General features: G+C 38.5%; 2 protein-coding genes across 2 annotated transcripts in view; one reads left to right on the plus strand and one right to left on the minus strand.

The window, feature by feature from the left end:
• Snrnp40 (small nuclear ribonucleoprotein U5 subunit 40) overlaps positions 1–12,798 on the minus strand; it is a 34,651-nt gene extending 21,853 nt beyond the window's left edge. Inside the window, exons 1-4 of the mRNA XM_026391678.2 lie at positions 12,611–12,798; positions 11,188–11,317; positions 9,022–9,115; positions 6,554–6,719 (exon numbers count right to left, since the gene is read on the minus strand). Of these exons, the coding sequence (XP_026247463.1) occupies positions 6,554–6,719; positions 9,022–9,115; positions 11,188–11,317; positions 12,611–12,754 (534 nt within the window). The 5' untranslated portion in view covers positions 12,755–12,798. The remainder of the gene's footprint in view (positions 1–6,553; positions 6,720–9,021; positions 9,116–11,187; positions 11,318–12,610) is intronic.
• Positions 12,799–13,015: 217 nt separating this feature from the next.
• The window catches only part of Zcchc17 (zinc finger CCHC-type containing 17), a 52,773-nt gene continuing 37,937 nt past the window's right edge, over positions 13,016–27,851 (plus strand). The window contains exons 1-2 of the mRNA XM_026391582.2: positions 13,016–13,078; positions 23,355–23,475. Of these exons, the coding sequence (XP_026247367.2) occupies positions 23,410–23,475 (66 nt within the window). The 5' untranslated portion in view covers positions 13,016–13,078; positions 23,355–23,409. The remainder of the gene's footprint in view (positions 13,079–23,354; positions 23,476–27,851) is intronic.

Genomic DNA, 27,851 nt, shown 5'->3' on the forward strand with positions numbered 1-27,851 from the left:
TGGTATGGATTATAGCAATGGTTGCACAACACTGAATGAACTAAGAGTCACTAAATTGCATATTTTTTGTTTGCTTTTTGGCAGTGGGGATTCAAATGCAGACACATGCTAGACAAGCGCTCCACCACTGAGTCACATCCCTACAGCTGTATGCTTTTTAGGATAATTAAAATGGGAGTTGTGGTTGTGGTTCAGTGGTGGAGCACTTGCCTAGCACCTGTGAGGCACTGGGTTCTAACCTCAGCACCACATAAATAAATAAAATAAAGGTATTGTGTATATCTACAACTAAAAAATGTATTTAAAAAATTAAAAAAAATAATTAAAATGGCAAATTTTATGTTAGCTACATTTTATCTCAGGTAAAAATATTACAGAAGATTATCAGAATGTCATGCAGAAAGGGTTGGTTCATAAAACAGATACATATGTGGAAGGGGGTGAATATTGGGTCACAATATAAAATATATTCCTTAATGTGGGTTGGGATAAAAAGTGTTTCAAAGTTACTGTGTTTAGACTATCTAGTTTAATCCCAACTTTTATAGATAAGGAAACTAAAGGTTAAAGAGAAGTGACTTGACAAAGAATCCCAGCAAGTCAACAGTAAAATGAACACCAGAATTTAATAGTCAGATTTTACTATTTAAATATTGTATTAACCTAAAAGTATTGAAATGAATGGTTAATTTCACATTAATATATGCTTCTTTTTAAAAACAAACACATACATAATTATTATTTGCGCAGTGCTGGGGATCCAACCTAGGGCCTTATGCAAAATTCTATGCAAGTGCTTTGCTACAAAGTTACATCTTATTTACATGAAAAAAATTTGGTGGGGGGACTGAACTTAGGGGTGCTTTATCATTAAACTATATCTTCAGCCCTTATTATTTTTAATTTTGAAAGAAGTCCTCACTAAATTGCTGAGGCTGGCCTTAAACTTGTAATCTGTCTGCCTCAGCAGCCTGAGACACTGGGATTACAGGTGTGGACTACTATGTTTGGCTAAACTTTTTAATTTATTTTTTGGTACTGGGATTGACCCAAGGAGTGCTTTAACACTGAGCTATATCCCCAGTCCTTTTTATTGTTGAGATGTGGTCTTCCTAAGTTTCTGAGGCTGGCCATGAACTTGTGATCTTTCTGCCTTAGCCAGAGTCATTAGGATTGTAGGTGTGTGCCAAACAGCTACTTGATACATAAATAATAGGGGAGGAAAAGATGTCATAACAACTCTAGAACTCTGTACTCAGCTAGACAATTTAGTTGCATTAAAGAAAAAAAAAGGCTTATAGCTGTATATTTTTAAAGTGTGGATAATACAGCAAGAGCCCAGGGAATGTTTCAATAAATGACTGACAGAGGGCTGGGGATGTGGCTCAAGCGGTAGCGCGCTCGCCTGGCATGCGTGTGGCGCAGGTTCAATCCTCAGCACCACATACAAACAAAGATGTTATGTCTGCCGAAAAAACTAAAAAATAAATATTAAAAATTCTCTCTCTCTCAAGTCTGGGTGCTCCAGAGATGCAGATCCTTAAAAAACAAACAAACAAACAAAAAAAAAAACATGACTGACAGACATGAGAAGATGAACCACAGGAAATTTTTAAAGTGTATGGGTCATTTCATTTAGAAGAGAAAGAATGTTAGCTGATTATGTTTGAAGTGTTAAAGGATTGTCATTGAAAAGAAAGGAATCAGCCATGGTATCTCACAAAAGATCTAATGGGCTTAAATTTAATTTTGTAGTCAAAAGGTAGAGTCTGAGTAGGAGTGTGCCAAGATGCTTCTCCTCCCAATTCTCGTGGCTTAGGATGGAAAGTAGCTCCTACTTCATGGAAGCATGAACTAAAAAAGTCTTAGGTTGTTACTCAGATAAATGGTCCAAAAAGAGTGCTTCACTTATTTCCTACAAAACACACCTCCTTCCCAACTCTTCTAGCCCAAGAGTCAAGCCAAATTGCTCATCTTGTAATTCAAGACCTTGACAATTTGAGCTCAGGCTCTGAAAGCCACATTCCCCCTCTACCACCATCACTATGTATAGATGACACTTTCACCACATGAGAGCACTCAGCTAACTATCATGTGTTGTAGGGATGCACTTTGTACTGATTCCCTACAATGAACTGCCCCTCATGGTATAGATATTCTCCTTACCTCACTTGGGCTACTTTGGCCCATTCCCACCTCTAATCAGAACACCGTCCATTCTTTAACCTATAACTATTCAGTCTTTAGGAAAGGACTCAGCTAGAGTCCTTTCCTAAAGTTCAGGAAAGGAAACAATTTACCACGTATATTGTATTTTACTTTTTTTTTCTTTGCCACTATGGATTGAACGCAGGGTCTTAAACATGCTGAGCACATGCTACTGAGCTACATCCCTAGCCCTCTCTTAACTTTTTTTTTTTTTTAAACTAGAGGAAAGAATGTACTTGCTAAAAATAGGGGCTGGGTGTGCAGCTCCTTCATAGTGCTATCTGAAATCTTTGCTTTCTGTGAAGAACTGTGATAAGTACAAAGCAACATGATTTTCCCCCTTAGATAAAATGAAATTATTTATTTTATTCTTATATTTACAAACCTAGTAAAAGAAAACAACAAAGCCTTCCAACTTGATAAGTAGCTAAAAAGTATATATAAAAAGTTGTTCAACCTGCCAGAAATTTGCAGTTTTCTGAATCTGCAAAAGAAGAACTTTTTTCTCTGAGGGAAACAAATGTTGAAAACCGTATCACCAGCACTTAAATCATTACCATAGAATATGATTAGCTTTGACTTTAGTTTGAAAATTATGTGAAAAAATATTTTGATTTCTAAAAATCCTAACACTTAAAACCACATTGGGGGCTGGAGATGTGGCTCAGCGGTAGCGCACTCGCCTGGCGTGCGTGCAGCCCGGGTTCGATCCTCAGCACCACATACCAACAAAGATGTTGTGTGCGCCGAGAACTAAAAAATAAATATTAAAAATTCTCTCTCTCTCTCTCTCCTCTCTCACTCTCTCTTTAAAAAAAAAAAAAAAAAACCACATCGGCTTAAAAATATTTTTTATATTTTTAAATATAAAGTATTACTTGGACATAAGTAATCTTTTCCTTATGCATTTAATACCCCCGAGTGGGAGGAATCAAAATACTGGGTTCTCCCATAGTTTGTCTTCAGTTATTTAAGAAAGGGTGTAGAAGATACGTGCCTTCTGGAAACAAATAGAAGCAATCACTTGGCCCATGTCTGTCTCACTGATTCACGTGCCCATGCCCCTAGAAACTGATTATGTCAGGGAGGAGCCAGTTCAACAAATTAATAACAGCTCCTTTGTACAGCTAACAGACATTCCACACCTCCATTAGGTGTTTTTTCCATGGTTCTTTTTTTTTTTTTTTTTTAAAGAGAGAGAGAGAGAGAGAGAGAGAGAGAGAGAGAGAGAGAGAGAGAGAGAAAGAGAGAGATTTTTTTTTAATACTTATTTTTCAGTTTTCGGCGGACACAACATCTTTGTTTGTATGTGGTGCTGAGGATTGAACCCGGGCCACACGCATACCAGAGCGCGATACAGCTTGAGCCACATCCCCAGCCCCTTTCCATGGTTCTGAGTCACCTCAAGAGTGTATTATAACAAGAGCAAGATGATCTCATTTGTATAATCCCTTTGCAGTTCCATTTTTGTAGCTAGGATATAAATATTTGAGGGGAGAGAAGTACGTATGGGTATATATAGAAACAAACAACACAACCTGCTCTGGAAAATGGCTGCACAAGAAAGATGTAAGCTTTTTCCCTGATGTTGGGAGAATGAATGTTCAGGCTTTTGTTTTTATAAAGTATATAATAAAATAATAAACCATTAAAAAAAGTTGCTTGATGATGCCTTAAATACAAATAATATACAAAAATTCAAAATAAGAAAAACGTATTAAAAAGCAATCATCTAGGGATATGATATACTGTCCATTAAAAAAATATTATTTTGAGTAATAAAGTTAAGATGATTCCAATTCAGGTTCAATTAAAAAAAGAAACCAAAACAAAGACATATAAAAAGTTATATAAAAAGCCCAGTAAAAGGTTTTTATGTGGTGCTGAGGATCAAACCCAGTGCCTCATGCATACTCAGCGCTAGAGTGCTTGCCTAGCACATGTGAGGCCCTAGGTTCGATCCTCATCACCACATAAAAATAAATAAATAAAGGTATTGAGTCCAACTATAACTAAAAAATAAATCTTAAAAAAAAAGAAAGACACCTATTTTATTCAAATGTATGAATTGCCAAGATCATTGTACTGTCATGTGTAACTAATAAACAGCAGTACCCACCAAAAAAAAAAAAAAAAAAGAAAGACAGTATAGATATAAAACTCTTTTTTTGCAGTACTAGAAAATAAAAGGCGAAAGGAGGACAGAAAGATAAATGTGATGAGGCTGGGATTGTGACTCAGGGGTTCAGCACTTGCCTGGCATGTGTGAGGCACTGGGTTCAATCCTTAGTACCACACAAAAATAAAATAAGATAAAGGTATATGTCCATTTACGACTAAAAAAAAAAAAAAAAAAAATATATATATATATAAAAGATAAATATGAGAACGAAGACAAAAAAGTGAAAGTAACTAAGAGGAAATGGAAAGCATAAAAACAAGTTTCTAGATGTTTATAATAGAAGGCCCTCAATGTTTGTTAATAAAATCCATTAGGGCATTTCTGTCTCTTCTTGTGTTTTGCAATGCCAATTACCAAGTAGCCACCGTTAGGACTTTCCAACTGGCACACCCCTGTAATCTCAGTGTCTCAGGAGAGTGAGGCAGAAGATCCCAAGTTCGAGGCCGGCCTGGACAATGTAGTGAGACTGTCTCAAAATCTCAAAGAGACTTGGGGATATAACTCAGCAATAAAAAAACATATACCTATCCAACTACAGTATACCTAGTTTAGGACTCTGGGCTTAGAAACCAGTCCGAAACCAGAATTTCCTTTTAGCCAAGCATCAAGGGTATACCCATTTTTGCTCAGCATTTGAGGCCCTGGGTTCAAGGGGGAAAAAAAAAAGTAAAAAAGCAACAATCAAAAGGTTAGTATTGTTTTTCGGGTGTATGCCTTCAAGTCCCCCTGTTTAACCATTAAAATGAAACAAAGAACCAATTAGTGCAACAAAGATGGACCCCCTGGAACTATGAAGCAGTGTGTCCTTGTGTACCTTTGACACAAGTTGATGTTTCTAGGTCTCATTTTCTTCATTTGTAAAATGATGCTGCTGGATGAGATCAGTGGCTCCTAAAATGTCAGACCTGCTCTAATAAGCCACACTTGAAGAACCCTTTAAAAAATTCTGATTCCCATTTCAGAGCCACTGAACTGGAATCTTTAGGTAGTTTAATGGATTCTAATATACATACATACATATATAACGGGAAACTATTACACTAAATGACCTTTATGTTTCTGGGCTACTAAAACCATTTACTGGGCTTTTTATATGTCTCTAATTTCACAATAATCTTGTAAGACATTTATATTACTAAAGATCAAGAAACTAAGCTTTGGCTCTTCCTCCTCCTGTAAGCGGCCTGAGGCGATCTGTAAAAATGGTTTGCTCTCTTGACCTGGAAAACCCACACAAAATCACAGAAATCAAGAGGTTCAAATCTTGGTGTTCACTTTAAGAAACTGTGCAGCCACCAAGTACCAGAAAGACGTCACTTTAAAGAAGCAATGTGTGCCATTCTGCCATTATAATGGTGGAGTTGGGAACAGTAGGGCTGGACACAGGGATGGTAGCCCAAAGAGTGCTGAATTTTTGCTGCACATGCTTAAAAATGCAGAGAATGATGCTGAACTCAAGGGTTTAGACACAGATTCTCTGGTCATTGAACATATAGAGATGAACAAAGCACCCAAAGTGTGCCACTGTACTTACAGAGCTCATGGTCGGATCAATCCAGACATGAGTTCCCCCTGCCACAGCAAGATGATCCTCACTGAAAAGGAACAAACTGTTCCTAAACCAGAAGAGGAGGTCATACAGAAGAAAAAGATATCCCAGAAGAAACTAAAGAAACAAAACCTTTTTTTTCCCCAAAAAAATATTTAGTTATAGGTGGACACAATATTTAGTTATAATTATAGAAAATTAATTCTAATTTTATGTGGTGCTGAGAATTGAACCCACTGCCTCATGCATGCCAGGTGAGTGCTCTACCTCTGTGCCACAACCCAGCCCCAAGAAACAAAAACTTATGGCACAGGAATAAAATAAATGCGAAAAAAAGAGTAGAGGAAAAAAAAAAAAACACCTGAGTCAAGAAAAGTGAACTGCTCAAGGTCACACAATTAACACCTTGAGCCAAGGATCAAATCCTCATGGTCCAGTTTGTTCCAGGTAGTAATTTATTCTATGGTTCTAATATTATTCTGTAGGGTAATTAGGGTAATTAAAATAGTGCATATAATTTTAAATGGGAACTGATTACTAAAACTGTTTTGCAGAGGAGGGTACAGCACAGGTGGGAAGGCAAGATAAGGTTCATAAAGACTGAGAATACCTACCTTTACAGTACCATCATCACTGCCAGTGCAGACAAGCTGTGGTCCCCTCCTGGCTGGATAACAGGAATTCACAAAGGAAGTATGTCCCTTCAGCCTTTTAACCCTCTCTCCTGTTTCACTGTCCCACACCGCCACAGTTTTATCTGTGGATGCTGAGAAGAGCATACTAGAAGGTAAGAGGAAGAACACAAAAGAAATAAGTGGAAACCAACAAAAATAATCTGTCTTTCCCAATTGCCAAAATGAGACAGATTCTTCCAGATCACTGACCAATTGTGCTGTCATTTTTGGTATGCCTTACACTATTTATGGAACTCCTACTCATGTTCTACACTCAATGAAGTTTAAAAACGTTCCTTCTGGGCTGGGGTTGTGGCTCGGTGGTATAGTGCTCGCCTAGCATGCATGAGGCACTGGGTTTGATCCTCAGTACCACATAAAAATAAAATAAAGAGGGGCTGGGGTTATGGGTGAGCAGTAGAGTGCTTGCCTTACATGTGTGAGGCTCTGGGTTTGATCCTCAGCACCACATAAAAATAAATAAATAAAAGTATTGTGTCCATCCACAACTAAAAAATAAAAAAATAAAGATATTGTGTTCACCTAAAACTAAAAAAATAAACATTAAAAAAAAAAATGTTTCAGGGCTGGGGTTGTGGCTCAGTGGTAGAGTGTTCGTCTAGCATGTGTACGAGGTACTGGAATCGATCCTTAGCACCACATAAATGTAAAATAAAGATATTGTGTCCACCTAAAACTAAAAAGTAAATGTTAAAAAAAAAGTTTCCTTTGGAGTCCCCATGACATATCACATGCCCATTACAGCAGATTTTCCTCCTTTGTGATAGCTAGCATGTTACAGATAAGACATCCTTTCACTTGGAAATGTCTGGTCACTCCCTGCTGCAGTAGAGGTAAGACAGAATGCAGCAATTCTTCATCTGAGTAACTCCAATCCTTTCTCTAAAAACTAGTTTTTATTTTGTCTCTAAGGATTAATTCTAAGTTAAGCCTGATCTTAAAACACATTTTTACTTAAAATACACAATGCTATACACCAGTAGATGGAGCATCCCAACAGGCTAAGAGATCAGAAATGTAAAATAAATCAACATTAACCAAAATGCCTACCAAACTTTTACAACCAAATTTCTATATTATCTACAGATATTCTAAAAGCACGCAGTTATGTTTATGCTAACAGAGATTAAGTGAACAATGTTCGGGGCAAAAAAATCAGTACATAAGATTGTACAAACTGGGCAGGGTGGCACAGGCCTGTAATCCCAGAATCTCAGGAAGCTGAGGCAATAGGATCATAAGTTCAAAACCATCCTCACAGCAACTTAAGTGAGGCCCTTAGTGAGACCTGTCTCAAAATAAAAAATAAAAACCAGGCTGCAGATGTGGCTCAGTGGTTAAGCATCCCTGAGTTCAATCCTAGGTACCAAAAAAAGAAATTGTATGTATCTCTAACAAATATATCAAAACTAAACTTGTGGGCTGGGGCTGCAGCTTAATGGCAGAGCACTTGCCTAGCATGTGTGCGGCACTGGGTTCAATCCTTAGCACCACATAAAAATAAGATAAAGACATTCTGTCCATCTACAACCCCCCAAAAAATTATAAAAAACAAAACCAAAAAACTCTACTTGTGTATGTGGTATGTGTTAACTGAACTTTGAATTCAAGGGTTCTTTACTACTGAGCTACATTCCCAGCTCTTTTTATTTTGAGTCAAGGTATTGCTAACATGTCCAGGCTGGCCTCAAAATTCTAATCCTCCTACCTCAGCTTCCCCAGGTAGCTGGGATTACAGATATGCACCAACACACCAAACAAAAATAAATAGTTGGGATAAAAAAATATATAACGTTAATAGTGACTATTTTTGGATGGCAGGAACATGCACTTAAAAAAAAAAAAAAAAAAAAAACTATCTGGGACCAGGGCTATAGCTCAGTGGCAGAGCACTTGTCTAGCATGTATGAGGCACTGGGTTTGATTTTTAGTACCACATTAAAAAAAAAAAAAAAAAAAAAAAAAAAAAAAAACTCAAATAAAACAAAGGCACACCATTTATCTACAGTTATAAAAAATTAAAAGAAAAACCTATCTGCTTTTTTTTGGTTTCTTGAAATTATATTTTGTTACTTTCATAATAAAAGTAGCTCATTTCTACAGATAAAATTATATTTTGCTTTGTGTCTTATAAAACAAAACAAATTTATCTGGACTACTGTTAGATGACAGTGACAATGTATTTATAATTGCATACATAGATAACAAACACCTAACTTCTTAACTTGTGGTGACAGTAATAAGGATAATAAAGTGGCTATCTAAAATGTAGCCATTTTTGATAAAAAGGTTTCTTAAGAGAAGCTAGCTCAAGGTCAAAAGGTGAAAGGACTCTAAGAGGTATTAGTATGAGAAGCAGTTGTCATTCCATTATGCATAATACTCACCTGCCATCTGTATTATAATGCAGTTCCATCACTGCTCCACTGTGTCCTTTCAATGTAGCATAGTTATCACAGTCACCATAGACATTCCACAACACTGTTAAGGAGAGAGGTGTTTTGTGGGTATTAACATGCAAAACAAAGCACTCTACTGGCTGTGAAAGGTTACTCATAGTTTGCATGGTAGTGCACACCTGTAATCCCAGCTACTTAAGAGGTTAAGGTCAGCTTCAGTAATTTAGTGAGATCCTGTGTCAAAATAAAAAAGGGCCGGGGATGTAGCTCAGTGGTAGAGTGCTTCTGGGTTCAATCTCCTAGTACCTGCCCCTCCACAAAAAGTTGTGAATTAACCATCAGAATAGTTCTGAAATTATACTCTCTTAGAACACTGCTCGTTTGACAAAGTGAACCAATTTTCTTGACACTAAAATAAAAATGATGACATATTTTTACAACTAATAATATGAAAAAAGATAGTTCTTGAAAATTTTAATTTTCTTCCCTGTAATTTTAAAAAAGTTGACACCTACTTCTATAAACATGTTATGAGTCTGCGAAAATGATAAGACTTACAGAATCTACAACTTGAAGGTCACATGGCAATGACACTGTACTACATTCCTGATTCCACACTTAGTAAGTAACTACTACATGTCAAGTGTTAGAATAAATGAGAAGACATTGTTCTTTTCTTCAGGGAGAATGGTCTCGAAAGGATTGATTTTTTATGAGTGTTATTATGGATTACCTACCTAGGCAAGATATATATATATATATCTACAGATGTGAAAATAATTTTTCTGCCAACGAGACTACTTCTTTCTAGTGTAATGAAATTAAGCATATCAATATTGATAATCATAGAAGTTCAACAAAGATCCCCAAGTCTTCCAGATGCTTAGCTATTGGTAAGAATAAGGATCACAGGACTAAAACACCCAAATCAAAATGGGCAGTGAAGGGCTGGGGTTATTGCTCAGTGGCAGAGTGCTTGCCTAGCATGTGTGGGGCACTGGGTTCAATCCTCAGTACCACATAAAAATAAACAAAAAATTTACAAAAGGAGGGGGTAGTAAAACATATATAGTCCACTCTGAGGCAGAGTTAAAAGAAAAAGAAAAAAAGGCAAAGGACTCATTTTACTTCATAATCATCTGATTATAAGACAATGAAGAATAAAGCCACAAGAAAAAAAAAGTGAGATAATTCTGTTATGCTCTCTCTTGCTTTTTCAAAACCCCCCTTCATCCTTTCTTCTTCTTCCTTTTGGTATTGGGGATTAAACCTAGGGCTGCTTTAATACTGAGCTAGATCCTCAGCCCTTTAAATGTTTTATTTTGAGAGTCTTGCTACATTGCTTAGGGTCTAAGTTGTAGAGACTGGCCTAGAACTTGCAATCTCCCTAGTTGCTGGGATTATAGTCATGTGCCACTATGCTCAGCTGACTCCCTGCTTCAAAGTAATTTCTCCCCACTCCTGTTTTTGCAGTTCTAGGGATTCAACCCATGGCCTGTGTATGCTAGGCAATGCTCTACTACTGAGCTATAGTCCTAGCCTGATTTTTCAACAATGGGTATTCCTGAGTAATAATAGCTAAGAATCTGATAGCAGTACCTAATGATGTACAGGTCAATTATCTGAATGAGTTACTATTTTAGGATCCCCTCCTTCCTTCATATATGCTAAGATTCAGGGTATGGATCAAGAAGAAGGTCTCATACCTTTAAGAAAGGAAAGTTTTCTCTTTCCTCATATCCATCATCAATCTCTTAATCCTATATTGTCTTGCCTAAATTAGTTTAAAATCTGCCTTTATGAGAAATATATTCTAAACCACAGCCAATTCACTTTTCCAATTAGTAGAATAGTTCCTTCTTTCTGTATTTATACCACATAGACTCCAAATTCTACACCCAAGTGATCACTCTACATTTTTATGCCTGGATTTTAGCATGTTTGCCATGCAGTTTATGTTGCCAATTTAGACACATAACTTACATGCTATCCAAAAAAATTTTTTTAAATCACTATTTGGCAGAGAACAATTATTCCAGATTCAAAAACTATGCTTTGGGCTGGGGAATGCTTGCATTGCATGCATAAGGCCCTGAGTTCAATCCCCAGCACTGAAAAACAAAAACAAAAACAAAAAAACAAACTATGCCTCACATATCAGTCGGTCAAATCCTGCAGATGCTAAGGTGGATCCATTTGGGTGAAACTTGCAGCAGTACACTTCTCCTTCATGTCCTGAGAGCAGCATGATTGGGGCTTGAAGGGAGGAACATCTTGGAGGTCCCTAAACAAAAGATACGTATGAGGTAGCCACTGCTGTATGGCAAAGGAGACTGCAAAATTGTAAAGGGTAAAGAGTGAAGGGAAAAGATCAGGAAAATGCTTAAAATGCTTTAGAGAAAGGCAGCTCTACTCAAGTAACTCATGCCTCTATTTTGATACCCACCTGATCATTCCAATAGAAATAAGGAATTTGATTACTCTGAATGAAATAGAAAGTCATTGGAAAGTTTTCAGCAGTCATATAATTTGATGTTTAGAAGGATGCCCCTGGCTGTTAGATTGATATTATAGAGTGTCTACACAAGGATAAAAACAGAAATACAAGGTCCCTCTAATTCCATATGAGATAATGACTTTAGAGCCTAGTGGTTGACTCAGGCCTGCAATCCCATCTCAGGAGACTGAAGTAGGAGGATCTCAAGTTCAAGACCAGCCCAGAAACTTATCGAGGCTCTAACCAACAATTTTTAAAAAATGGGGCTGGGGATGTAGCCCAGCGGTAAAGCTCCTCTGGATTCAATCCCTAGTAACAACAACAAAATGTAAGTAATAACAGTAATAGAGTTAAAAAAAAAGTGGCAGTAATTCTGTATATTATCCAGATCTATTGGGGTCTATGCCATCAGGATTTGCTGACAAGCTGATTGTATTAGTATGGTAACAGAAGTGTGATCATCTCTATTTTACAAGAAACACAGGAGAACGGATCCCAATTCGAAATCTATTGCTTATTGGATAAGGGTTTGTTTTCCCACCTCCAAAATGGGAAAGTAACAGTTTCTAACTCTTATGCTGACACCAAGACTAATATAAACTTCATATACAAAAACATTTAGTACAAGGATCAATGAGTTCATTCAGTTGCTGTTAATAACACTAGTGCAGAGAAGTAAACGGAAAAGCGACTTGCCCCAAACCCCAAAGAGAGCCAGTATTATTTATTTCCCTTTCTCCTTCCCTCCCTATTCATTCGTCCATTCTACAAATGTTTCTGAATGTTTATTTTTATGCCGGATCCCCGGGATATTTAGGATGCAGAAGCCCGGGCCCTGATTGTGCGCCCAAGGTTCTTAAACTAATTTCAATGCTGCCTCATAGGGCAGTCGAGAGATTTAAAACGTGCCTGAAACATAGAAACATGTACGGAACATCCACGTGATACTGGTCGCTTTTATTGTCTATCTATTTTAATTTCAGGTGCATTCTCACCCCGCACTGCGGGATCATCAGGTACCGGCGCTAGGAAGAGACCAGGATGAGCTGAGGGCCGAAGGCCGCCGGCCTCTTTTCTTACCGCTTGCAGTAAAGCTCCCGGAGTCCCCTGTTGCTGCCCGGCTCCGGGGCCCGACCCCGCTGCTCCCAACAGTAACTCATGCCGCTGCCGCTTGACGGGAACCAGCGGCAATTCCGGGCCCTTGCGCTTCTGCTGTTCTATCATGGCGGTACCCGCTGTCCTCAGCGCCGCCACTGACCGCGCTGACAACTTCGGGCGGCCTGTGATTGGCTCCGGTTTAGTCCTTCCTCCAGAACTTCCGATTTGGAGAAGCCAATAGGCTTTCAGTATTTCCCTCTTGCACCGCCCTCTGGATACTCTCTTGTTATTGGTCATATTTTTTCTGATGTCATGAGAGTGCATTTCCAGGATTGGTGAACGCGGCTGGCGTCCCTCCTAGGCGCGCTGGGTCTTGTGGGTGGGAACGCTCTGACTGGGTTTGGCGTTTCGGGCAATAAGGCGGCTGGGGAGATCTGAAGCTGACGCCAAGTGAGTTTGAGGGAGAGTCGGGGTGGGTGCTTCCTCGAATCTAGAGGCAAAGCCAGTCTTGTGCGGCCTGAGCCTGCGCTTCTCAGCTGAAGGCTCTGATTGCAAGGGGGCGGGAGGCCCCCGAGTTCTGAGTTCTGATAGCCCCTTTGCGGGCAGGAGCAGAGCTTTGGGGTCTCTAGCGGCAGGACTGAGACCCAGCTGCTGCTGGTCGTTGATGGCTGCTGCCTTCGAGAGACCCCTGCTATGTCCAGCCCTGTGCCGGGCTTTCCGGGAAGACAGGCCACTCTCCCAGCCTACGTGGGGTGCCCCTTTGGCTGAGGAGGCCGACTTGTTTCTGCCACTGATTTTGCAGTCATTTATGAGAGCCTCCTGTACTCCCCTGAGAGAGAGAGAGAGAGCGATGAAGGAAATGTCCAGCTCCTTCTCCAGAGCACAGCTTTACTGAGCGAGATTCAGACCCCGGAGCCAAGTCTTCTCAGTCGCCCTACTGCTATTTCTTGTGCAGAGCGTTAGGGGATACATTATGAACCAAACATGGCCCCTATCCTCAGGTGGTTAGAGTGTGTTGGGAAAAACAGATGTTAAACAGTGAGCTCACTAATAAATGGAAGTGCTGCTGATGCTTTTCACGCCTGAAGTAAGCAGGAAGGCTTTTCTGAGGAAAAGATGCCTGAGCTGATATCTGACGGAAGAATTCTAATTATACGGGAAGAGGGGAGGGCAGAGCGTTCCATACAGAACAGCATGGACAGAGGTCTCATATCAGTTTAGGAATATTAAAACAAAGCGCCAGTGTGGCTGGTATAAAGAAACCAAAGGGGAGTATGATACAAGATGAAGCTGGAGGTGGTAGAGATTAGGCTTTTACTTCTAAAGGGAGAGAGAGTTTTCCCTCTCCTAGGGAGTGGGGCTTAATGGTGTGAACAGGTTGGAGGGAAGGGAGCCTTAGAGGATACAGATAGATGTCTTAGAGTATATAGTGATCCTGGTCAGAAAGGTCAACAGGACTGAGATGGAGCTGCAGAAAATTAGATTCTAGAGGTATATAGGGAGTGAGTGGATGAGAATGATTTGGTGATGGACTGGATTCACAGAGTGAAGAGACAAAGATAGCTTCTAGGTTTCTGACATATGCAGTTGAATATATTATGGTAGTGTTTACTGAGATAGGGAACACCAGAAGATGACTGGAGATCAATTTTGTTTGTTTTTGGTACTGGGGATTGAATCCAGTGGCGCTCTTCTTCTAAGTTGCTGAGCTGCACCCCTATAAGTTTCTGAGGCTGATCTTGAACTTGGTGCCCTTCTGCCTTAGCCTCCCAGGTTGCTGTGATTATAGAAATGTGCCTCTGTGCCTGGCCAACACCAGTTTTTTGTCTGTTGTGGTTTTTTATGGGGAGGTAATTGATGACATCGAGGAGGTGGTTTGAAATCAATCTTTGGTTCTCAGTATAGAGAATTGTATTGGAAATATAAATTTGAGAGTAATTTGCATATATGTGATAATTGAACAATGGGTGTGGATAAAATCAACAAAGAACCTTGAATTTTTCCAATGTGGCAAAGAACAAATGAGTGAACCTACAGGAGAAGTGGAAAAGGAGAAGATAGAGAGGAAGACTCTCAGAGTGTCTCAGGAGTAAATGAATGATCTGTGATAGAAACTCCTGGACAGTATTTTTTATAGATATAATTGTAAGGAGGAGGAGAGAATCTTGTAGCTGAAGAGGATGAGGTTATCAAGGATCTAATTGAGAGAGTAGTCGTGAAGTTGAATAAACAAGAGAGAAATTGGGTCACTAGTAGTATAAGATTTCTGAGAATGGTAATGGGTGGGACCCAATGAATAGATAGAGGGATTAGTTTGAGGAAGATGAATAGTTTCTTCATTTAATACAAGGGAAGAAGGAAATGAGGACAATAGATGCAGGTTGTATGTTTGATATTCATAAAGTGAGTTCCCTGTCTCATGGCTTTTATTTTCTCTGTAAAGGAGGAAGTGGGATCATATACTTAGAGAAGATCAGAGATTTATGAGTATTGCAGATATGGAAGTCATTGTGGAACACAGGATAATGAGCTTTTTAGAGAAATGTAGTATTGCTGGGTAGAGTTAAGGGCCCATTTGAGGTTGGAAATCAAAATTTTCTAGCACATCAGGCTGTTTAGTGCATGCATGGAGAAAACCTATCTACATATGGCAAGGACTGTGGATTTGGCTTTTTCAATACATATTCTAGCCTCTAGTGCCATCTCTTATTGAAAGAGATGGAAAGCTAAAAACTATTTCCTAGACTCCTTTGTACTTAAGATGAGAATTTTTTAAATATATATATATATATATATATATTTTAGTTTTTGGCTGACACAACATCTTTGTATGTGGTGCTGAGGATCGAACCTAGGCCGTATGCATGCCAGGCAAGCGTACTACCGCTTGAGCCACATCCCCAGCCCAAGATGGGAATTTATTTTGGAACTGAGTTAAATGCAGAGAGAAAGGGTATAAGGCACGCAGTTTTGCTGACAAAGATGGCAGTGGCAGTGAGTTTCTCCCGTTACCAATTTTCTGGTTTGGTAACTTTCTGTGGTGACAGCCAGAACCTTATTCTTCTCCTTTTTTTTTTTTTTGTTTGTTCTTTTTACATATACATGACAGCAGAGTGTATTTTTTTTAAGAGAGAGTGAGAGAGGAGAGAGAGAGAGAGAGAGAGAATTTTTAATATTTATTTTCTAGTTCTCAGCGGACACAACATCTTTGTTGGTATGTGGTGCTGAGGATCGAACCCGGGCCGCACGCATGCGAGGCGAGCGCCCTACCGCTTGAGCCACATCCCCAGCCCACAGCAGAGTGTATTTTGACATATTATACATACATGGAGTAAAATTTTCCATTCTTTTTAATATTTTTTTTAGTTGTAGATGGACGTAATACTTTTATTTTATTGATTTTTTAAAATGTGGTAATAAGGATCAAACCCAGTGCCTCACATGTGTAAGGCAAGCAATCAATCACTGAGGCTACAATCCCAAACCTAACTTCATTGTGGAACCATAACCTTTTTGGTGGGGGTGGAGGGTGGGGGTTTGGGGGTTTGAACTCAGAGGTACTCAACCACTGAGCCACATCCCCAGTCCTATTTTGTATTTTATTTAGAGAGGGTCTCACTGAGTTGAGTTGCTTAGCACCTCTCATTTGCTGAGGCTGGCTTTGAACTCGTGATCCTCCTGTTTCAGCCTCCAGAGCTGCTGGGATTACAGGGGTATGCACCTGGCCATAACTTTCTTAATCATGGCAAAAGTCTTGTTATTTTGTGGGTTAGGAATTGTTTAGGGATATTTTGCCAAAGCCTTGTTAAATATAGTGTTTCCAATAATTTTGGTAATACCTGTGGTAAATTCCTCTCTGCTTACCTAGAGCTATAGTGGATAGTGCGTCTGCTACTATACTGGGGATATTGCCAGATAGGTAAGCTATAGAAACAGAGTTAAAGGGTTCAGGGTATTGTTAAAGTGATTGCGCTGCAGAATCTAAGGTAGATTGAAAGAAAAGTAAAGAAAAAAGAAAGGACTGATAGGTTGGAAGAAAATAGAGGTAAATAAATTAGGGTTCTAATGAGATTGAAGAAGAGTATTCTCTGTTAGTGGACTTCCATTTATCCTAAAAGGCCTACACAGTTGCCATCTCTGAAATTTCCCGCCTTCCCCATCTTCCTCACTATGACTTTAGTACTTATTTCACTGAATTATAATTTGTTGTCATTCCTGTCAGACTAGGAACTGTTTGAGGACAGGGACTGTGTTTAAAAGGTGACTTAGTGTATGTGGCCCTTGGAATGGCCTAAAATTTGTCTCTTTCTAGCCAAGTGATATGGAAAAGTTACTTCAATCCTATAAACACTTAGATATTTTGTAGAGTTGTTTCAGAGGTTTAAATAGGTTAATAAAGCACAGAACATTATATATAAACACCCTTAAATGTATTGAATTGATGAATTAATTAACAATAGGGCAAAATTAAATACTTTTATTTTTATTTATTTTTGCAGTGCTGGGAATCAAACCAAGAGCCTTGTGTGTGCCAGGCAAGCTGTCTACCACTGAGCTATATCCCCAGCCCCAGTATTTTTAATTTTAGTGGACAGTTTTACAATTCAGTGTGCCTCACTTACATGGTGCTAGGCACTGGAGATTTGGGGGGAAAGGATATGATGATATGCAGGACAAGAGCATGCTTGGAAGAATTTGAAAATCTAGAAGGGAGGAAAGCTGTTCATTAGTATGATTTGACTTCCATCTCTATCATTCATAGTTTTTTTCAATCTTGAGCAGTTACTTAGCTTCTCTTATGTCTGTGTGTGTGTGACTGGTGATTGAACCCTGAATGCCTTATCTCTAAGCTATATCTCTCTCTATCCTCTCCCTCTTTTTTTTTTTTTTTTTTTTGGTACTGGGGATTGAACCCAGGAGTTCTTAACCACTGAGCCACATCCCCAACATTTTTTTTTTTTTTTAATAGAGACAGGGTCTCCCTGAGTTGCTAGGTTGCTAGTTGCTGAGACTAGCTTTGAACTCGTGATACTCCTTCCTCAGCCTCCCCAGCTGCTGGGATTACAAGTGTGTGCCCCAGCGCCTAGCCCTTTTTAAATGCCACTATGCTTCGCTTATATTTTCATTTTTAAAAAAATTTTATTTAAAAATATAATATTTTAATATTTAAAACTAAAAGTTGTAGTTGGATACACACCTTTATTTTATTTATTTTATTTTTATGTAGTGCTGAGGATCGAACCCAGAGCCTTGCACGTGCTAGGTGAGCGCTCTACCGATGAGCCACAACCCTAGCCCTATGTCTTTATTTTTAAAGTGGTAATGATAATTGCTTAGAGGTGGTAAAAAAGAGAATTAAATTAATTAAGATAAGTATAGCTCTTAGATTAATACATGGCAAATATGAAGCACTCATATATTAGCTATAATTATTAGAGGACTTTGAAGGGGCCTTAGGAATAATTGACTGGTAGTGTGTGGGAGTAGAGTAAGTACTAGTCCTGGGGTCTAATGCCAGTGTTGCTAACTATGAGAAGCCTTTGTCAAATCACTTCACTTCTCTTGGCCTGTTTCAGTTAAATAAAAGCAGTCAGCTTAATTATCTTCATAGTTCCTTTCAGCTCTTACATTTTATGAGCCTACTTTTTGTTTTATCCTAGCTTTTTACTCTTCTTCCTGTTTTCTACATCTGACCATCAACAGGTGTACAACTGGAGTTTGAATAGTCATTCTAGAAATTTGGTGGGAAGGAGGAAAGTTTAGCCATCAGTTCAGCATTTGAAAGTCTCCCTTTTGCTTACCTATCTAACATTGTCTGGCACCTAGTCCTTCTTCTATATCCTTTAGGGACCAAAATGCATTCCTCCTTCTTTATCTACTTGTAGGTGGCATACAGTAAGGCCTGATTCTCTTCTCAAAATAACTTTGTGTACCTGTAGTATTTCAGGCACTGAAAACATGAAATAAGAAATAGTTGTTGATTTTTTGCTTGAATGAATGGATTCAGACCTTACTCACTCTAGACTCTTTCATGAACAAATTCTTTCTGATTACTCCTCGCTGATTTATCTCATGAGGGACCTTGGTAGTGTTAGAGCTGTACTCTACAAAGTTTGGCTGTGGACTCTAAATTCTAGAGGCAGTATAGTATGGTGGATAAGAATGCAAGCTCTAGAGTCATTATTCTTCATATTCAGTATTTTTTAAACATTTATTGTAGTTGGACACAATACCTTTATTCTATTTATTTATTTTTATGTGGTGCCAAGGATTGAACCCAGGGCCTTGCACATGCTTGGCAAGCATTCTACCACTGAGCCACAATCCACCCCATATATCCAATATTTTTTTTCAATATTTATTTTTCAGTTTTCAGCGGACACAACATATTTGTTTGTATGTGGTGCTGAGGATTGAACCCGGGCCACACGCATGCTGGGCGAGCATGCTACTGCTTGAGCCACATCCCCAGCCCCAAAAAAGTCTTTTTTATTTTATTTATTTTTTTGGGGATTGAACTCAGGGCCTTGGACATTTGAGGCAAGCACTCTACCAACTGAGCTATATCCCCAGCCCCTTCCAGTATTTTTAATAAGCGGACTCTCCTCTCAATTCGAAAAATACATGCCAGTTTCTTTCATAACGAATTGTTTAGGTTTCTTAGGTCTCTGTTCTACAGGAGAAACAAAAAGGAGGGTTTTAAATACTACCTTTCAATACTCTTCTCATAGCAGAAATTTGTAAGGAACAACTTAAGTTCATTTATGTTATTTACTTTCTATAACTTTATGTGGAGAAGAACAAATGATAGACTTAGTATGTTTGAGCTCGTTTTAGAAGTCCCAATTGCTGGTGCTTCTTTTACCAGTCAGCTTAGGGTTTTTCTGCTCAGTCTGGATAGAAATTACAAAAAGGCAAAGTACAGCTCTTTTAGTGTTAGCAGCTCTAAGCTCTGGGTGCCAGTGGCTCTCAGCTCATGGTATTAGCAGCCATCCCAGCCACTTTCAGTAACTCTCCTAGCAGCTCTCAGCAGCTGGAGCTAGTAGCTCCCAGCACCTCTTTAGCAGCTTTCAGCAGCTGTCTGGGCGCCAGCCATTCGTAGTGCTCGATGTCCTTTCCAGCTTTTTTAATTGATTTCACTTTTTTTAAATACACGACAGCAGAATGCATTACAATTCTTATTGCATATATATTGCAGAATTTTCATATCTTTATATATAAAGTGTGTTCACGCCAATTCATGTTTTTATACATGTACTTTGTTGTTTTTTTGTGTGTATTACAATTCTTATTACACGTGTATACCACAAATTTTCATATCTCTGTTTGTATATAAAGTAGGTTGAGGGCTGGGGATGTGGCTCAAGTGGTAGCACACTCGCCTGGCATGCGTGCGGCCCGGGTTCGATCCTCAGCACCACATACCAACAAAGATGTTGTGTCCACTGAAAACTGACACAACACTGAAAACTCACTCTCTCTCTCTCTCTCTCTCTTTTAAAAAAAAGAAAAAGTAGGTTGACACCCAATTCATGTCTTCATACATGTACTTTGGATAATGATGTCCATCACATTTCACCTTTCCAGTTTTTAATGCAACCAACCCAGCCTGCTCAATCTGAGATAGAAACCATGAATGGGCAAAATAAAACCACCTCAAAGAGGCTTTATTTGTTTTTTTTTTTTTTTAAGAGAGAGTGAAAGAGGAGAGAGAGAGAGAGAGAGAGAATTTTTAATATTTATTTTTTAGTTCTCGGCGGACACAACATCTTTGTTGGTATGTGGTGCTGAGGATCGAACCTGGGCCGCACGCATGCCAGGCGAGCGTGCTACCGCTTGAGCCACATCCCCAGCCCAAAGAGGCTTTATTTGGATTGTGCTGCAGAATAAGGGAGAGCAGTGCACAGGATGGAGGTTCCCAGGTGGACCCCATGCTGCTTTTGGGGTATCATGTGCACAGTCTTCTGTCTGCTAATTGCACAATTCTGCTCTCATGCCAATCTCGGGAAGATTGCTGGACTGGCCTGTCCTGGATGTCATGAGTCACCTCCTCAAGGACTGGAGTGGGTACATCTGAAATGACTGTAGGGTAGGCAGAGATATTTGGAATGACTATGGCCAAAGTAAAGTCTTTTGGGGCAGTTGCTGTATATCTTGTACAGCTGCTCCTGAAACTAATGTCTCCTTGGCAAATGTGATAGATGTGGTTACTGCAGCAGCTGCAGAAGTGTCAAGTGACTGGGTGGGGACAGTGGAGCAGCTTTCACTGCAGAAGTAGTGGAATTGATTCAGTCTAATTGATGCTTACATAGAAGCAGTGGCATGGGCTCAGTTTGCCATGATAATTGCAGAAGCAGCAAGATGCTGATTTAGATCCCTACCTTCCCTGACCCAATTGAAGTGCCTGGGATTGGTGCCTGTCATTCCAGATGGCAAGGCACAGACTTGATCCCCCTCTGTGCCTCCCTCTTCTCACTGCCCTGGCATGACTGCCTATCTGTGTCCCAAGTAGTCCTGGTGGTGGATGCAATTGAGCAGTGCACCTGAGGGCAAGGCACAACAACCAGTTGCCCATTTCAACTGGTCCTGTCTCAAAATAAAAATTAAAATGGGCTGGGAATGTAGCTCATTGGTAGAGCATCCCTGGGTCCAATCCTCAGTATCATCCAAAATAAAATAAAAACTTGTTTTTAGGACCATCTCAGATCTACTTAATTATAATATTTATTTCACTGCAATTCATAAATATTAAATTTGGTGTATACAACAATGGTTTATTATGTAGGCATTAGAAATATGTGTGTGAGTGTGTATGTGAATGTGTGTGTGTGTGTGAATGAATTGCTATAATATAATAGACAAGGATCTGGGGATGTAGTTCAACATTAGAGCACTTGCCTAGCAGTTGTGAAGTCCTGGGTTCAGTCCCTAGCACCACAAAATAAAAGTTACAAATATATTATGTAAGAAAATGGCTGTTAGAGCCAGGCACAATGGCATATGCCTGTAATATTAGTGGCTTGGGAGGTCTGAGGCAGGAGGATCATGAGTTCAAAGCCAGCTTTAGCAATGGCAAGGCACTAAGTAACTCAGTGAGACCCTGTCTCTAAATAAAATACAAAATAGGGCTGGGGATGTGGCTCAGTGGTTGAGTGCCCCTGAGTTCAATCCCTGATACTAAAAAAAAAAAGGAAATGGCTGTTAGTGATTAATGATTTAATAAAATAACCCACTTCTTAGCCAGGCACAGTTACACACACCTGTAATCCCAGCAGCTGGGGAGGCTGAGGAGAGGATTGCAAATTTCAAGCCAGCCTCATCAACTTAGCGAGATCCTGTTGCAAAATAAAAAATAAATAAAGAAAAAGGTCTGGAGATGTAGCTCCGTGATTAAACACCTCTGGGTTCAATCCCTGGCACCACCACCACCAACAACGGCACACTTGTATAAGTTTTTTTTTTTAATAGTTGTAGAAAGACACCATACCTTTACTTTATTTGTTTTTATGTGGTGCTGAGGATTGAACTGTACACATGCAAGGCAAATGCTCTACCAACTGAACTACAACCCCAGTCCCACACTTATACAAGTTTAGGCTAACCAACAACTTAGTGAGACCTTATCTCAAAATAAAAAATAGAAAAGGACTGAGGTTGTAGTTCAGTGGCAGAGTGCCTCTGTTTTCAATCTCCAGTACCAAAAAATAAATAAATAAAATTAAAGTACTGCTTCTGCATATAAAAAAAAGCCTGAAAGAATATAAACCAAATTGAGTTATGAATGGTATTTTCTTCATTATTCAGGTATTACCTTTGTCTGAACTTTCAAAATGAATAAATGTGTTTTAATTTAATCAAGGAAAAAAAATAAGCACCCTCTCTTTTTTTTTAAGAGACACATTTGTTTAGGAAAGCAGGTGCATATTCATGGGAGAATGAGAACTATTTTCAGAGGGAGAGATAGCCAGTTCTTCTCATTTTGAATTCACTTATTGATACACACACACACATATGTATATGTACATATACATATATGTATAAAATGAAGACAATAATAAAAATAGAACCTACCTATATTTTGAGAAAGTTTTGAGGATTAAATAACATCACATGTTCACTGTTTAACACAGTGTCTAGACATAGTAAGTGCTTGATAAGTGTTGGCTCCCATTATTATTCTGTTTTTGTGAGGTCCAGACCAATGTACTCCCTCATCCTCAAAAGCCTCTCCCTGGCAAAAGAATAGCAGCAATAGCAATAAATGAACAAACAATAAAACTAGTAGTCTAAAGGCCTTCTGAAGTAACAAAGCAAGATAAAGGGGCAGGCTTTATAGTATACTTGTAATCCCAGTGACTCAGGAGGATCGCAAATTTGAGGCCAACCTCAGCAACCTAGCAAGGTGTTGAGCAACTTAGCAAGACTCTGTCTCAGATTTTTAAAAAATAAAAAGGGTTGAATATATAGCTCGGTGATAGAGGGTCCCTGGGTTCAATCCCCAATACAAAACAACAACAACAACAACAACAACAAAAAAAAAAACCAACAATAACAAACAAAATAAGATAAAGGTTTCCAAAATTCTCCAAATTAGAAGAGACAAAAGAGATTTGAATTAAAGTCCATGATGTTAAATCTTGTTTTATAGAGACAAACTGTAGACTGCATATTTATTTCTTCTTTAATGTAGATGTCTTTCTAATCGTTGCTTATTTCTTTGTAACAGGGCACTTGAGTTATCTTTAGCAGAAGAGAAATGGAGGAGCCATAGAACATTAAGGATGAATTCAGGAAGACCTGAGACCATGGAAAACTTACCTGCTCTCTACACTATTTTCCAAGGAGAGGTATAGTCTTTTGTTCTTTGCAAATCTCTCTTTTACAGTGTGTTAAAAATAGATTAAGGGTGAAAGCAGCTGGATTTGATGTTCCTTATCTACTTGAGACTGTCTTAAGCACTACCGTGTAAATAGAAAGGGCCACAGGAGCATCTCGCCACATGATCTTCCTCTAAGCTGCAGACATCTAACTGCATGCTTGATATCCTCGTTTGGATACGTTATAGCATCTCTAATTTATATTTTAAATTGAATTTTTATTTTTCTCACCAAATCTGTTTTTTTTCCACATCAGCCAATGAAATCACTATCCATTCAGCTACTCAAGCTGGAAATCTGGATATTATCCTAGGTTTCACTTTTCAATTTGATGGTTTTTTTTTTTTTTTAGAGAGAGAGAGAGAGAGAATTTTAATATTTATTTTCTTTGGCGGACACAACATCTTTGTTTGTATGTGGTGCTGAGGATCGAACCCGGGTCGCACGCATGCCAAGCGAGCACGCTACCGCTTGAGCCACATCCCCATCCCTTCAATTTGATTTTGATTTTCCCTCTCTCTCCAGTTCATCCACAAGTCTTAATACATCATTTTTTTTAAAACTTTCTTTAGTTATCGGTAGACACAATATCTTTATTTTTATTTATTCATTTTTATGTGGTACTAAGGATTAAACCCAGGGCCTCATGCATGTGGGGTAAGTGCTCTAGCACTGAGCTACAACCTCAGCCCTGTCTTTTCTTTAACATCTTGGCACCTCATTAGTTCAAGCTCCTCATATCGATTGGCCCTTATTCTTAGGAATTTTTAGGATCCCTATTTTTTTTTTTTGGTGCTGGGGATTGAACCCAGGGCCTTATTGCATGCAAAGCAAGCACTCTACCAACTGAGCTGTATCCCCAGCCCAGGATCCCTACTTTTATTGTATCCTTCTTCAGTCTCTTCTTTAAAATCTCACCCCAAATAACCTCTTCACCACTGAGCCACATCCCCAACCTTTTTTTTTTTTTTTTTTTTGAGACAGGGTCTCGATAAGTTGCTGAAGCTGGTTTTGAACTTGCAGTCTTCCTGCCTCAGCCTCCCCAGCTGCTGGGATTATAGGCATGTGCCACCACACCTGGCAATTACACTGTTTTGACAGTTGGTTCACTGGATATGACTTGCTGGCATTCCTTTGAAATATTGCAGTCCAAACTACAGATACCATGAGGGAAAACAGAATAAATAAGCATCTAAAACTGACAACAGTGATGAAAAAAACAAGCAAGATAGTCTGTGATTACAGATTCAATACAAATAATTAAATTCTCATCATAGAAATGGTTAGTTAATAAATGTGTCATTGTTGAAATGAACTGTGATATGGTTGAACCTCTAGGCAAAATTCAATGACGGAAAAAAGAAGTAAAAAAGAATATAGGTAATGTGCTTCGACCAAAGTAGTGAGTACCTGTATGAATTTCAGTGGTGGTATGGATAAGCAAAATTGGTTGGTTCCTAAATATTCCACTTCTTTTAGAGGTAAAAATGGTATTGACTTTTGTTCCCTTGAATAATTAGTATGTGTGTCATAAATCCATGAATTATTTACTGGTTTGTGAACAAAGACAAGAAAGAAAGATCCCATAAATATGTCAGATAAAGACAAGAAGGAAAGATCTCATAAATATGTCAGATTTCGATAGAGATTTCTGCTTAGCATGCCTAAAATGATGCAACGAGAAACTGGAAGGAGGAAGAAAATGTAATATTGCCAGACCTACTATTTCCAAGATGATATTAGACTTGACATGAGAAATCATATTATTCTTAAATTCCAAGAACAATGGTATCAAAGTAAGCCACGTCATGTGAAACTGACAACATATTGCAAAAAACATGCAATATTTGTTTGAAGTCTTGCTTCTTTTTACCAAAATTAGTTATTGAACAGTTCATGAAAGTCACTTGTTTGTATATTGTTTAATGTATAAAGATATATTTGTCAATGTCCTATTTTATAGGATGACATATTTATGTAAAAGATGTTGTCTTTTACATAATAATCTCTATTTTTGTTCTTAATGATAATAAAGGATATATAAGTTCTAGAGTGTGATTTCCAGCTGATTTTAATGAATGTGTTTCAGTTTTGTTGAAATATTCACAGAATTGAAAACTTGGAACTTTTTTTTTCATTTGTTCTACTTAGTTGTACATGACAGTAGAATGCATTTCAATTGATCGTACACAAATGGAGCACAACATTTCAGTTCTCTGGTTGTACATGATGTAGAGATGCACCATTTGTGCAATCACACATGTACCTAGAGTAATGATGTCCATCTCATTCCACCATCTTTCCTATCCCCATAACCCCTCCCCATCCTCCCTCTTGCCCAATCCAAAGTTCCTCCATTCTTGCCATGACTCCCCATCATAGATCTGTATCCACTAATCAGAGAAAACATTTGACCTTTAGTTTTTTGGGGATTGGCTTACTTCACTTAGCATAATAATCTCCAGCTCCATCCATTTACCTGCAGATGCCATAATCTTATTTTCTTGTAATGCTTAGTAATATTCCATTGTGTATATATAACACAGGTTCTTTATCCTTTCATCTATTGATGGGTATCTAGGTTGGTTCCCCAGAAAACTTGGAATTTAATTGGCTATTTGCATACTTGTGTAATGTCATTCCCACAAGATACTTAAGCTTTACAAGGGCAGAGCTCTGCTTTGCTGTATATCTCAGTTTCAGGTAGATGGGTAGAAAATAGTAGGTGCTTGGGCTGGGTATGTGGCTCAGGCGGTAGCGCGCTCGTCCGGCATGCGTGCGGCCTGGGTTCGATCCTCAGCACCACATACCAACAAAGATGTTGTGTCCGCCGAGAACTAAAAAATAAAATATTAAAAATTCTCTCTCTCTCTCTCCTCTCTCACTCTCTCTTTAAAAAAAAAAAAAAAGAAAATAGTAGGTGCTTGATCACTGAGTGAATGATTAACTTTTGAGGCATTGGATTTCTTTAGAGAGCAAAGGCTTTGGAACTAGACAGACCTGGATTCTAATGCCAGCTCTTTTATTTATTTACTAATGTGGGATACTTAAGGCTGTAAATGTCAATTTTCTCATTTATTAACTGGAGATAACTACTTCCAAAGGATTTCTGTAATAGTTAAATAAGATGTTATCTATAAAAGAGACAGACATAGGAATTCATTAATGGTGTCTCCTTCTTCTTGAGGGGAAGATAAAGCCCCCAAATGTTTTTCAATATCTTAAAAATGCCCGAAGTATTTTAACTGTGTATTCTTCTGGCATTCATTCTTACTTTACAGTTGGTAAAGTTTCACCTCCTAATGTTAAGAGGTCTTTAAGGACAGACTTTGTGATTGTCAGTTATTGATAATAGTTCTTCTGGATATCTGTTGATGATAAATTGATCCCAAATGTAAATGTGTAGGATAATAACATTCTAACAAGTGGCAAATGACTCTGCTATTCAGAGTTTCTGTCGTTTATCTTTATGGCCCATGGTTTCCCCAAAGGTGAGTGAAGTACCAGAACTCAGAAAAAGGAAATGGTAACACTGCAAGTGAAATTGATTTTTCTGATCCTGAAGCCCTCACTTATGCTACACAAAAGAAAGAGTAGTGTTCTCTGCCCTTCACAGACTAAGATTTCTTCCAAAGTAGATCCTGCCTGCAGCCTTTTCTTGTATGAGATGGGGCTTGAAATAGTAGATTTTATATATTACCATCAAGGAAGGTATATATTACCATTGGGTTGAATGTTCAGTGAAATACCATTTTTTGAGTTCTAATTTAGTATTTCAGGAGCATATTTTGGAAAAGAATGCTTTAGAAATGACTTGGAATTAGGAAGAGAAAAATTTCATGATAAATTGGAAGGAATGAACTTTTTTCCAGAATATTCATCCAACAAAAGTAAATGAAGCTGGGCCAGGCGCAGTGGCACATGCCTGTAATCACAGCAGCTTGGGAGCCTGAGGCAGGAGGATTGCAAGTTCAAAGCCAGCCTCAGCGAGGCCATAAGCAACTCAGTGAGACCCTATCTCTAAATAAAATACAAATAAGATCTGGGATGTGTTTCAGTGGTTAAACACCCCTGAGTTCAAACTCTGGTACCAAAATAAATTAATTAACAAATGAGTACCTAATATTTACAAGGAAAATAAATAAGTACCTAATAGTAGATTGGAAAAAATTTTTGAAAGTCTAATATATGTTAGCACTCCAACACATTCTGTGTTATTGAATCTTTCTAGAATTAACTCCTTTTAATGGATAAGAAAACTTGTCAGAATAATGGCCCAATGATAAATAAATGCCAAAGGTGGGATTCTAAATCTTTCCAGGTCTATGGTTTTTTGTTTTGTTTTG

Source organism: Urocitellus parryii, chromosome 11 (genome assembly GCF_045843805.1).
Source record: "Urocitellus parryii isolate mUroPar1 chromosome 11, mUroPar1.hap1, whole genome shotgun sequence".
Classification (NCBI taxonomy): domain Eukaryota; kingdom Metazoa; phylum Chordata; class Mammalia; order Rodentia; family Sciuridae; genus Urocitellus; species Urocitellus parryii.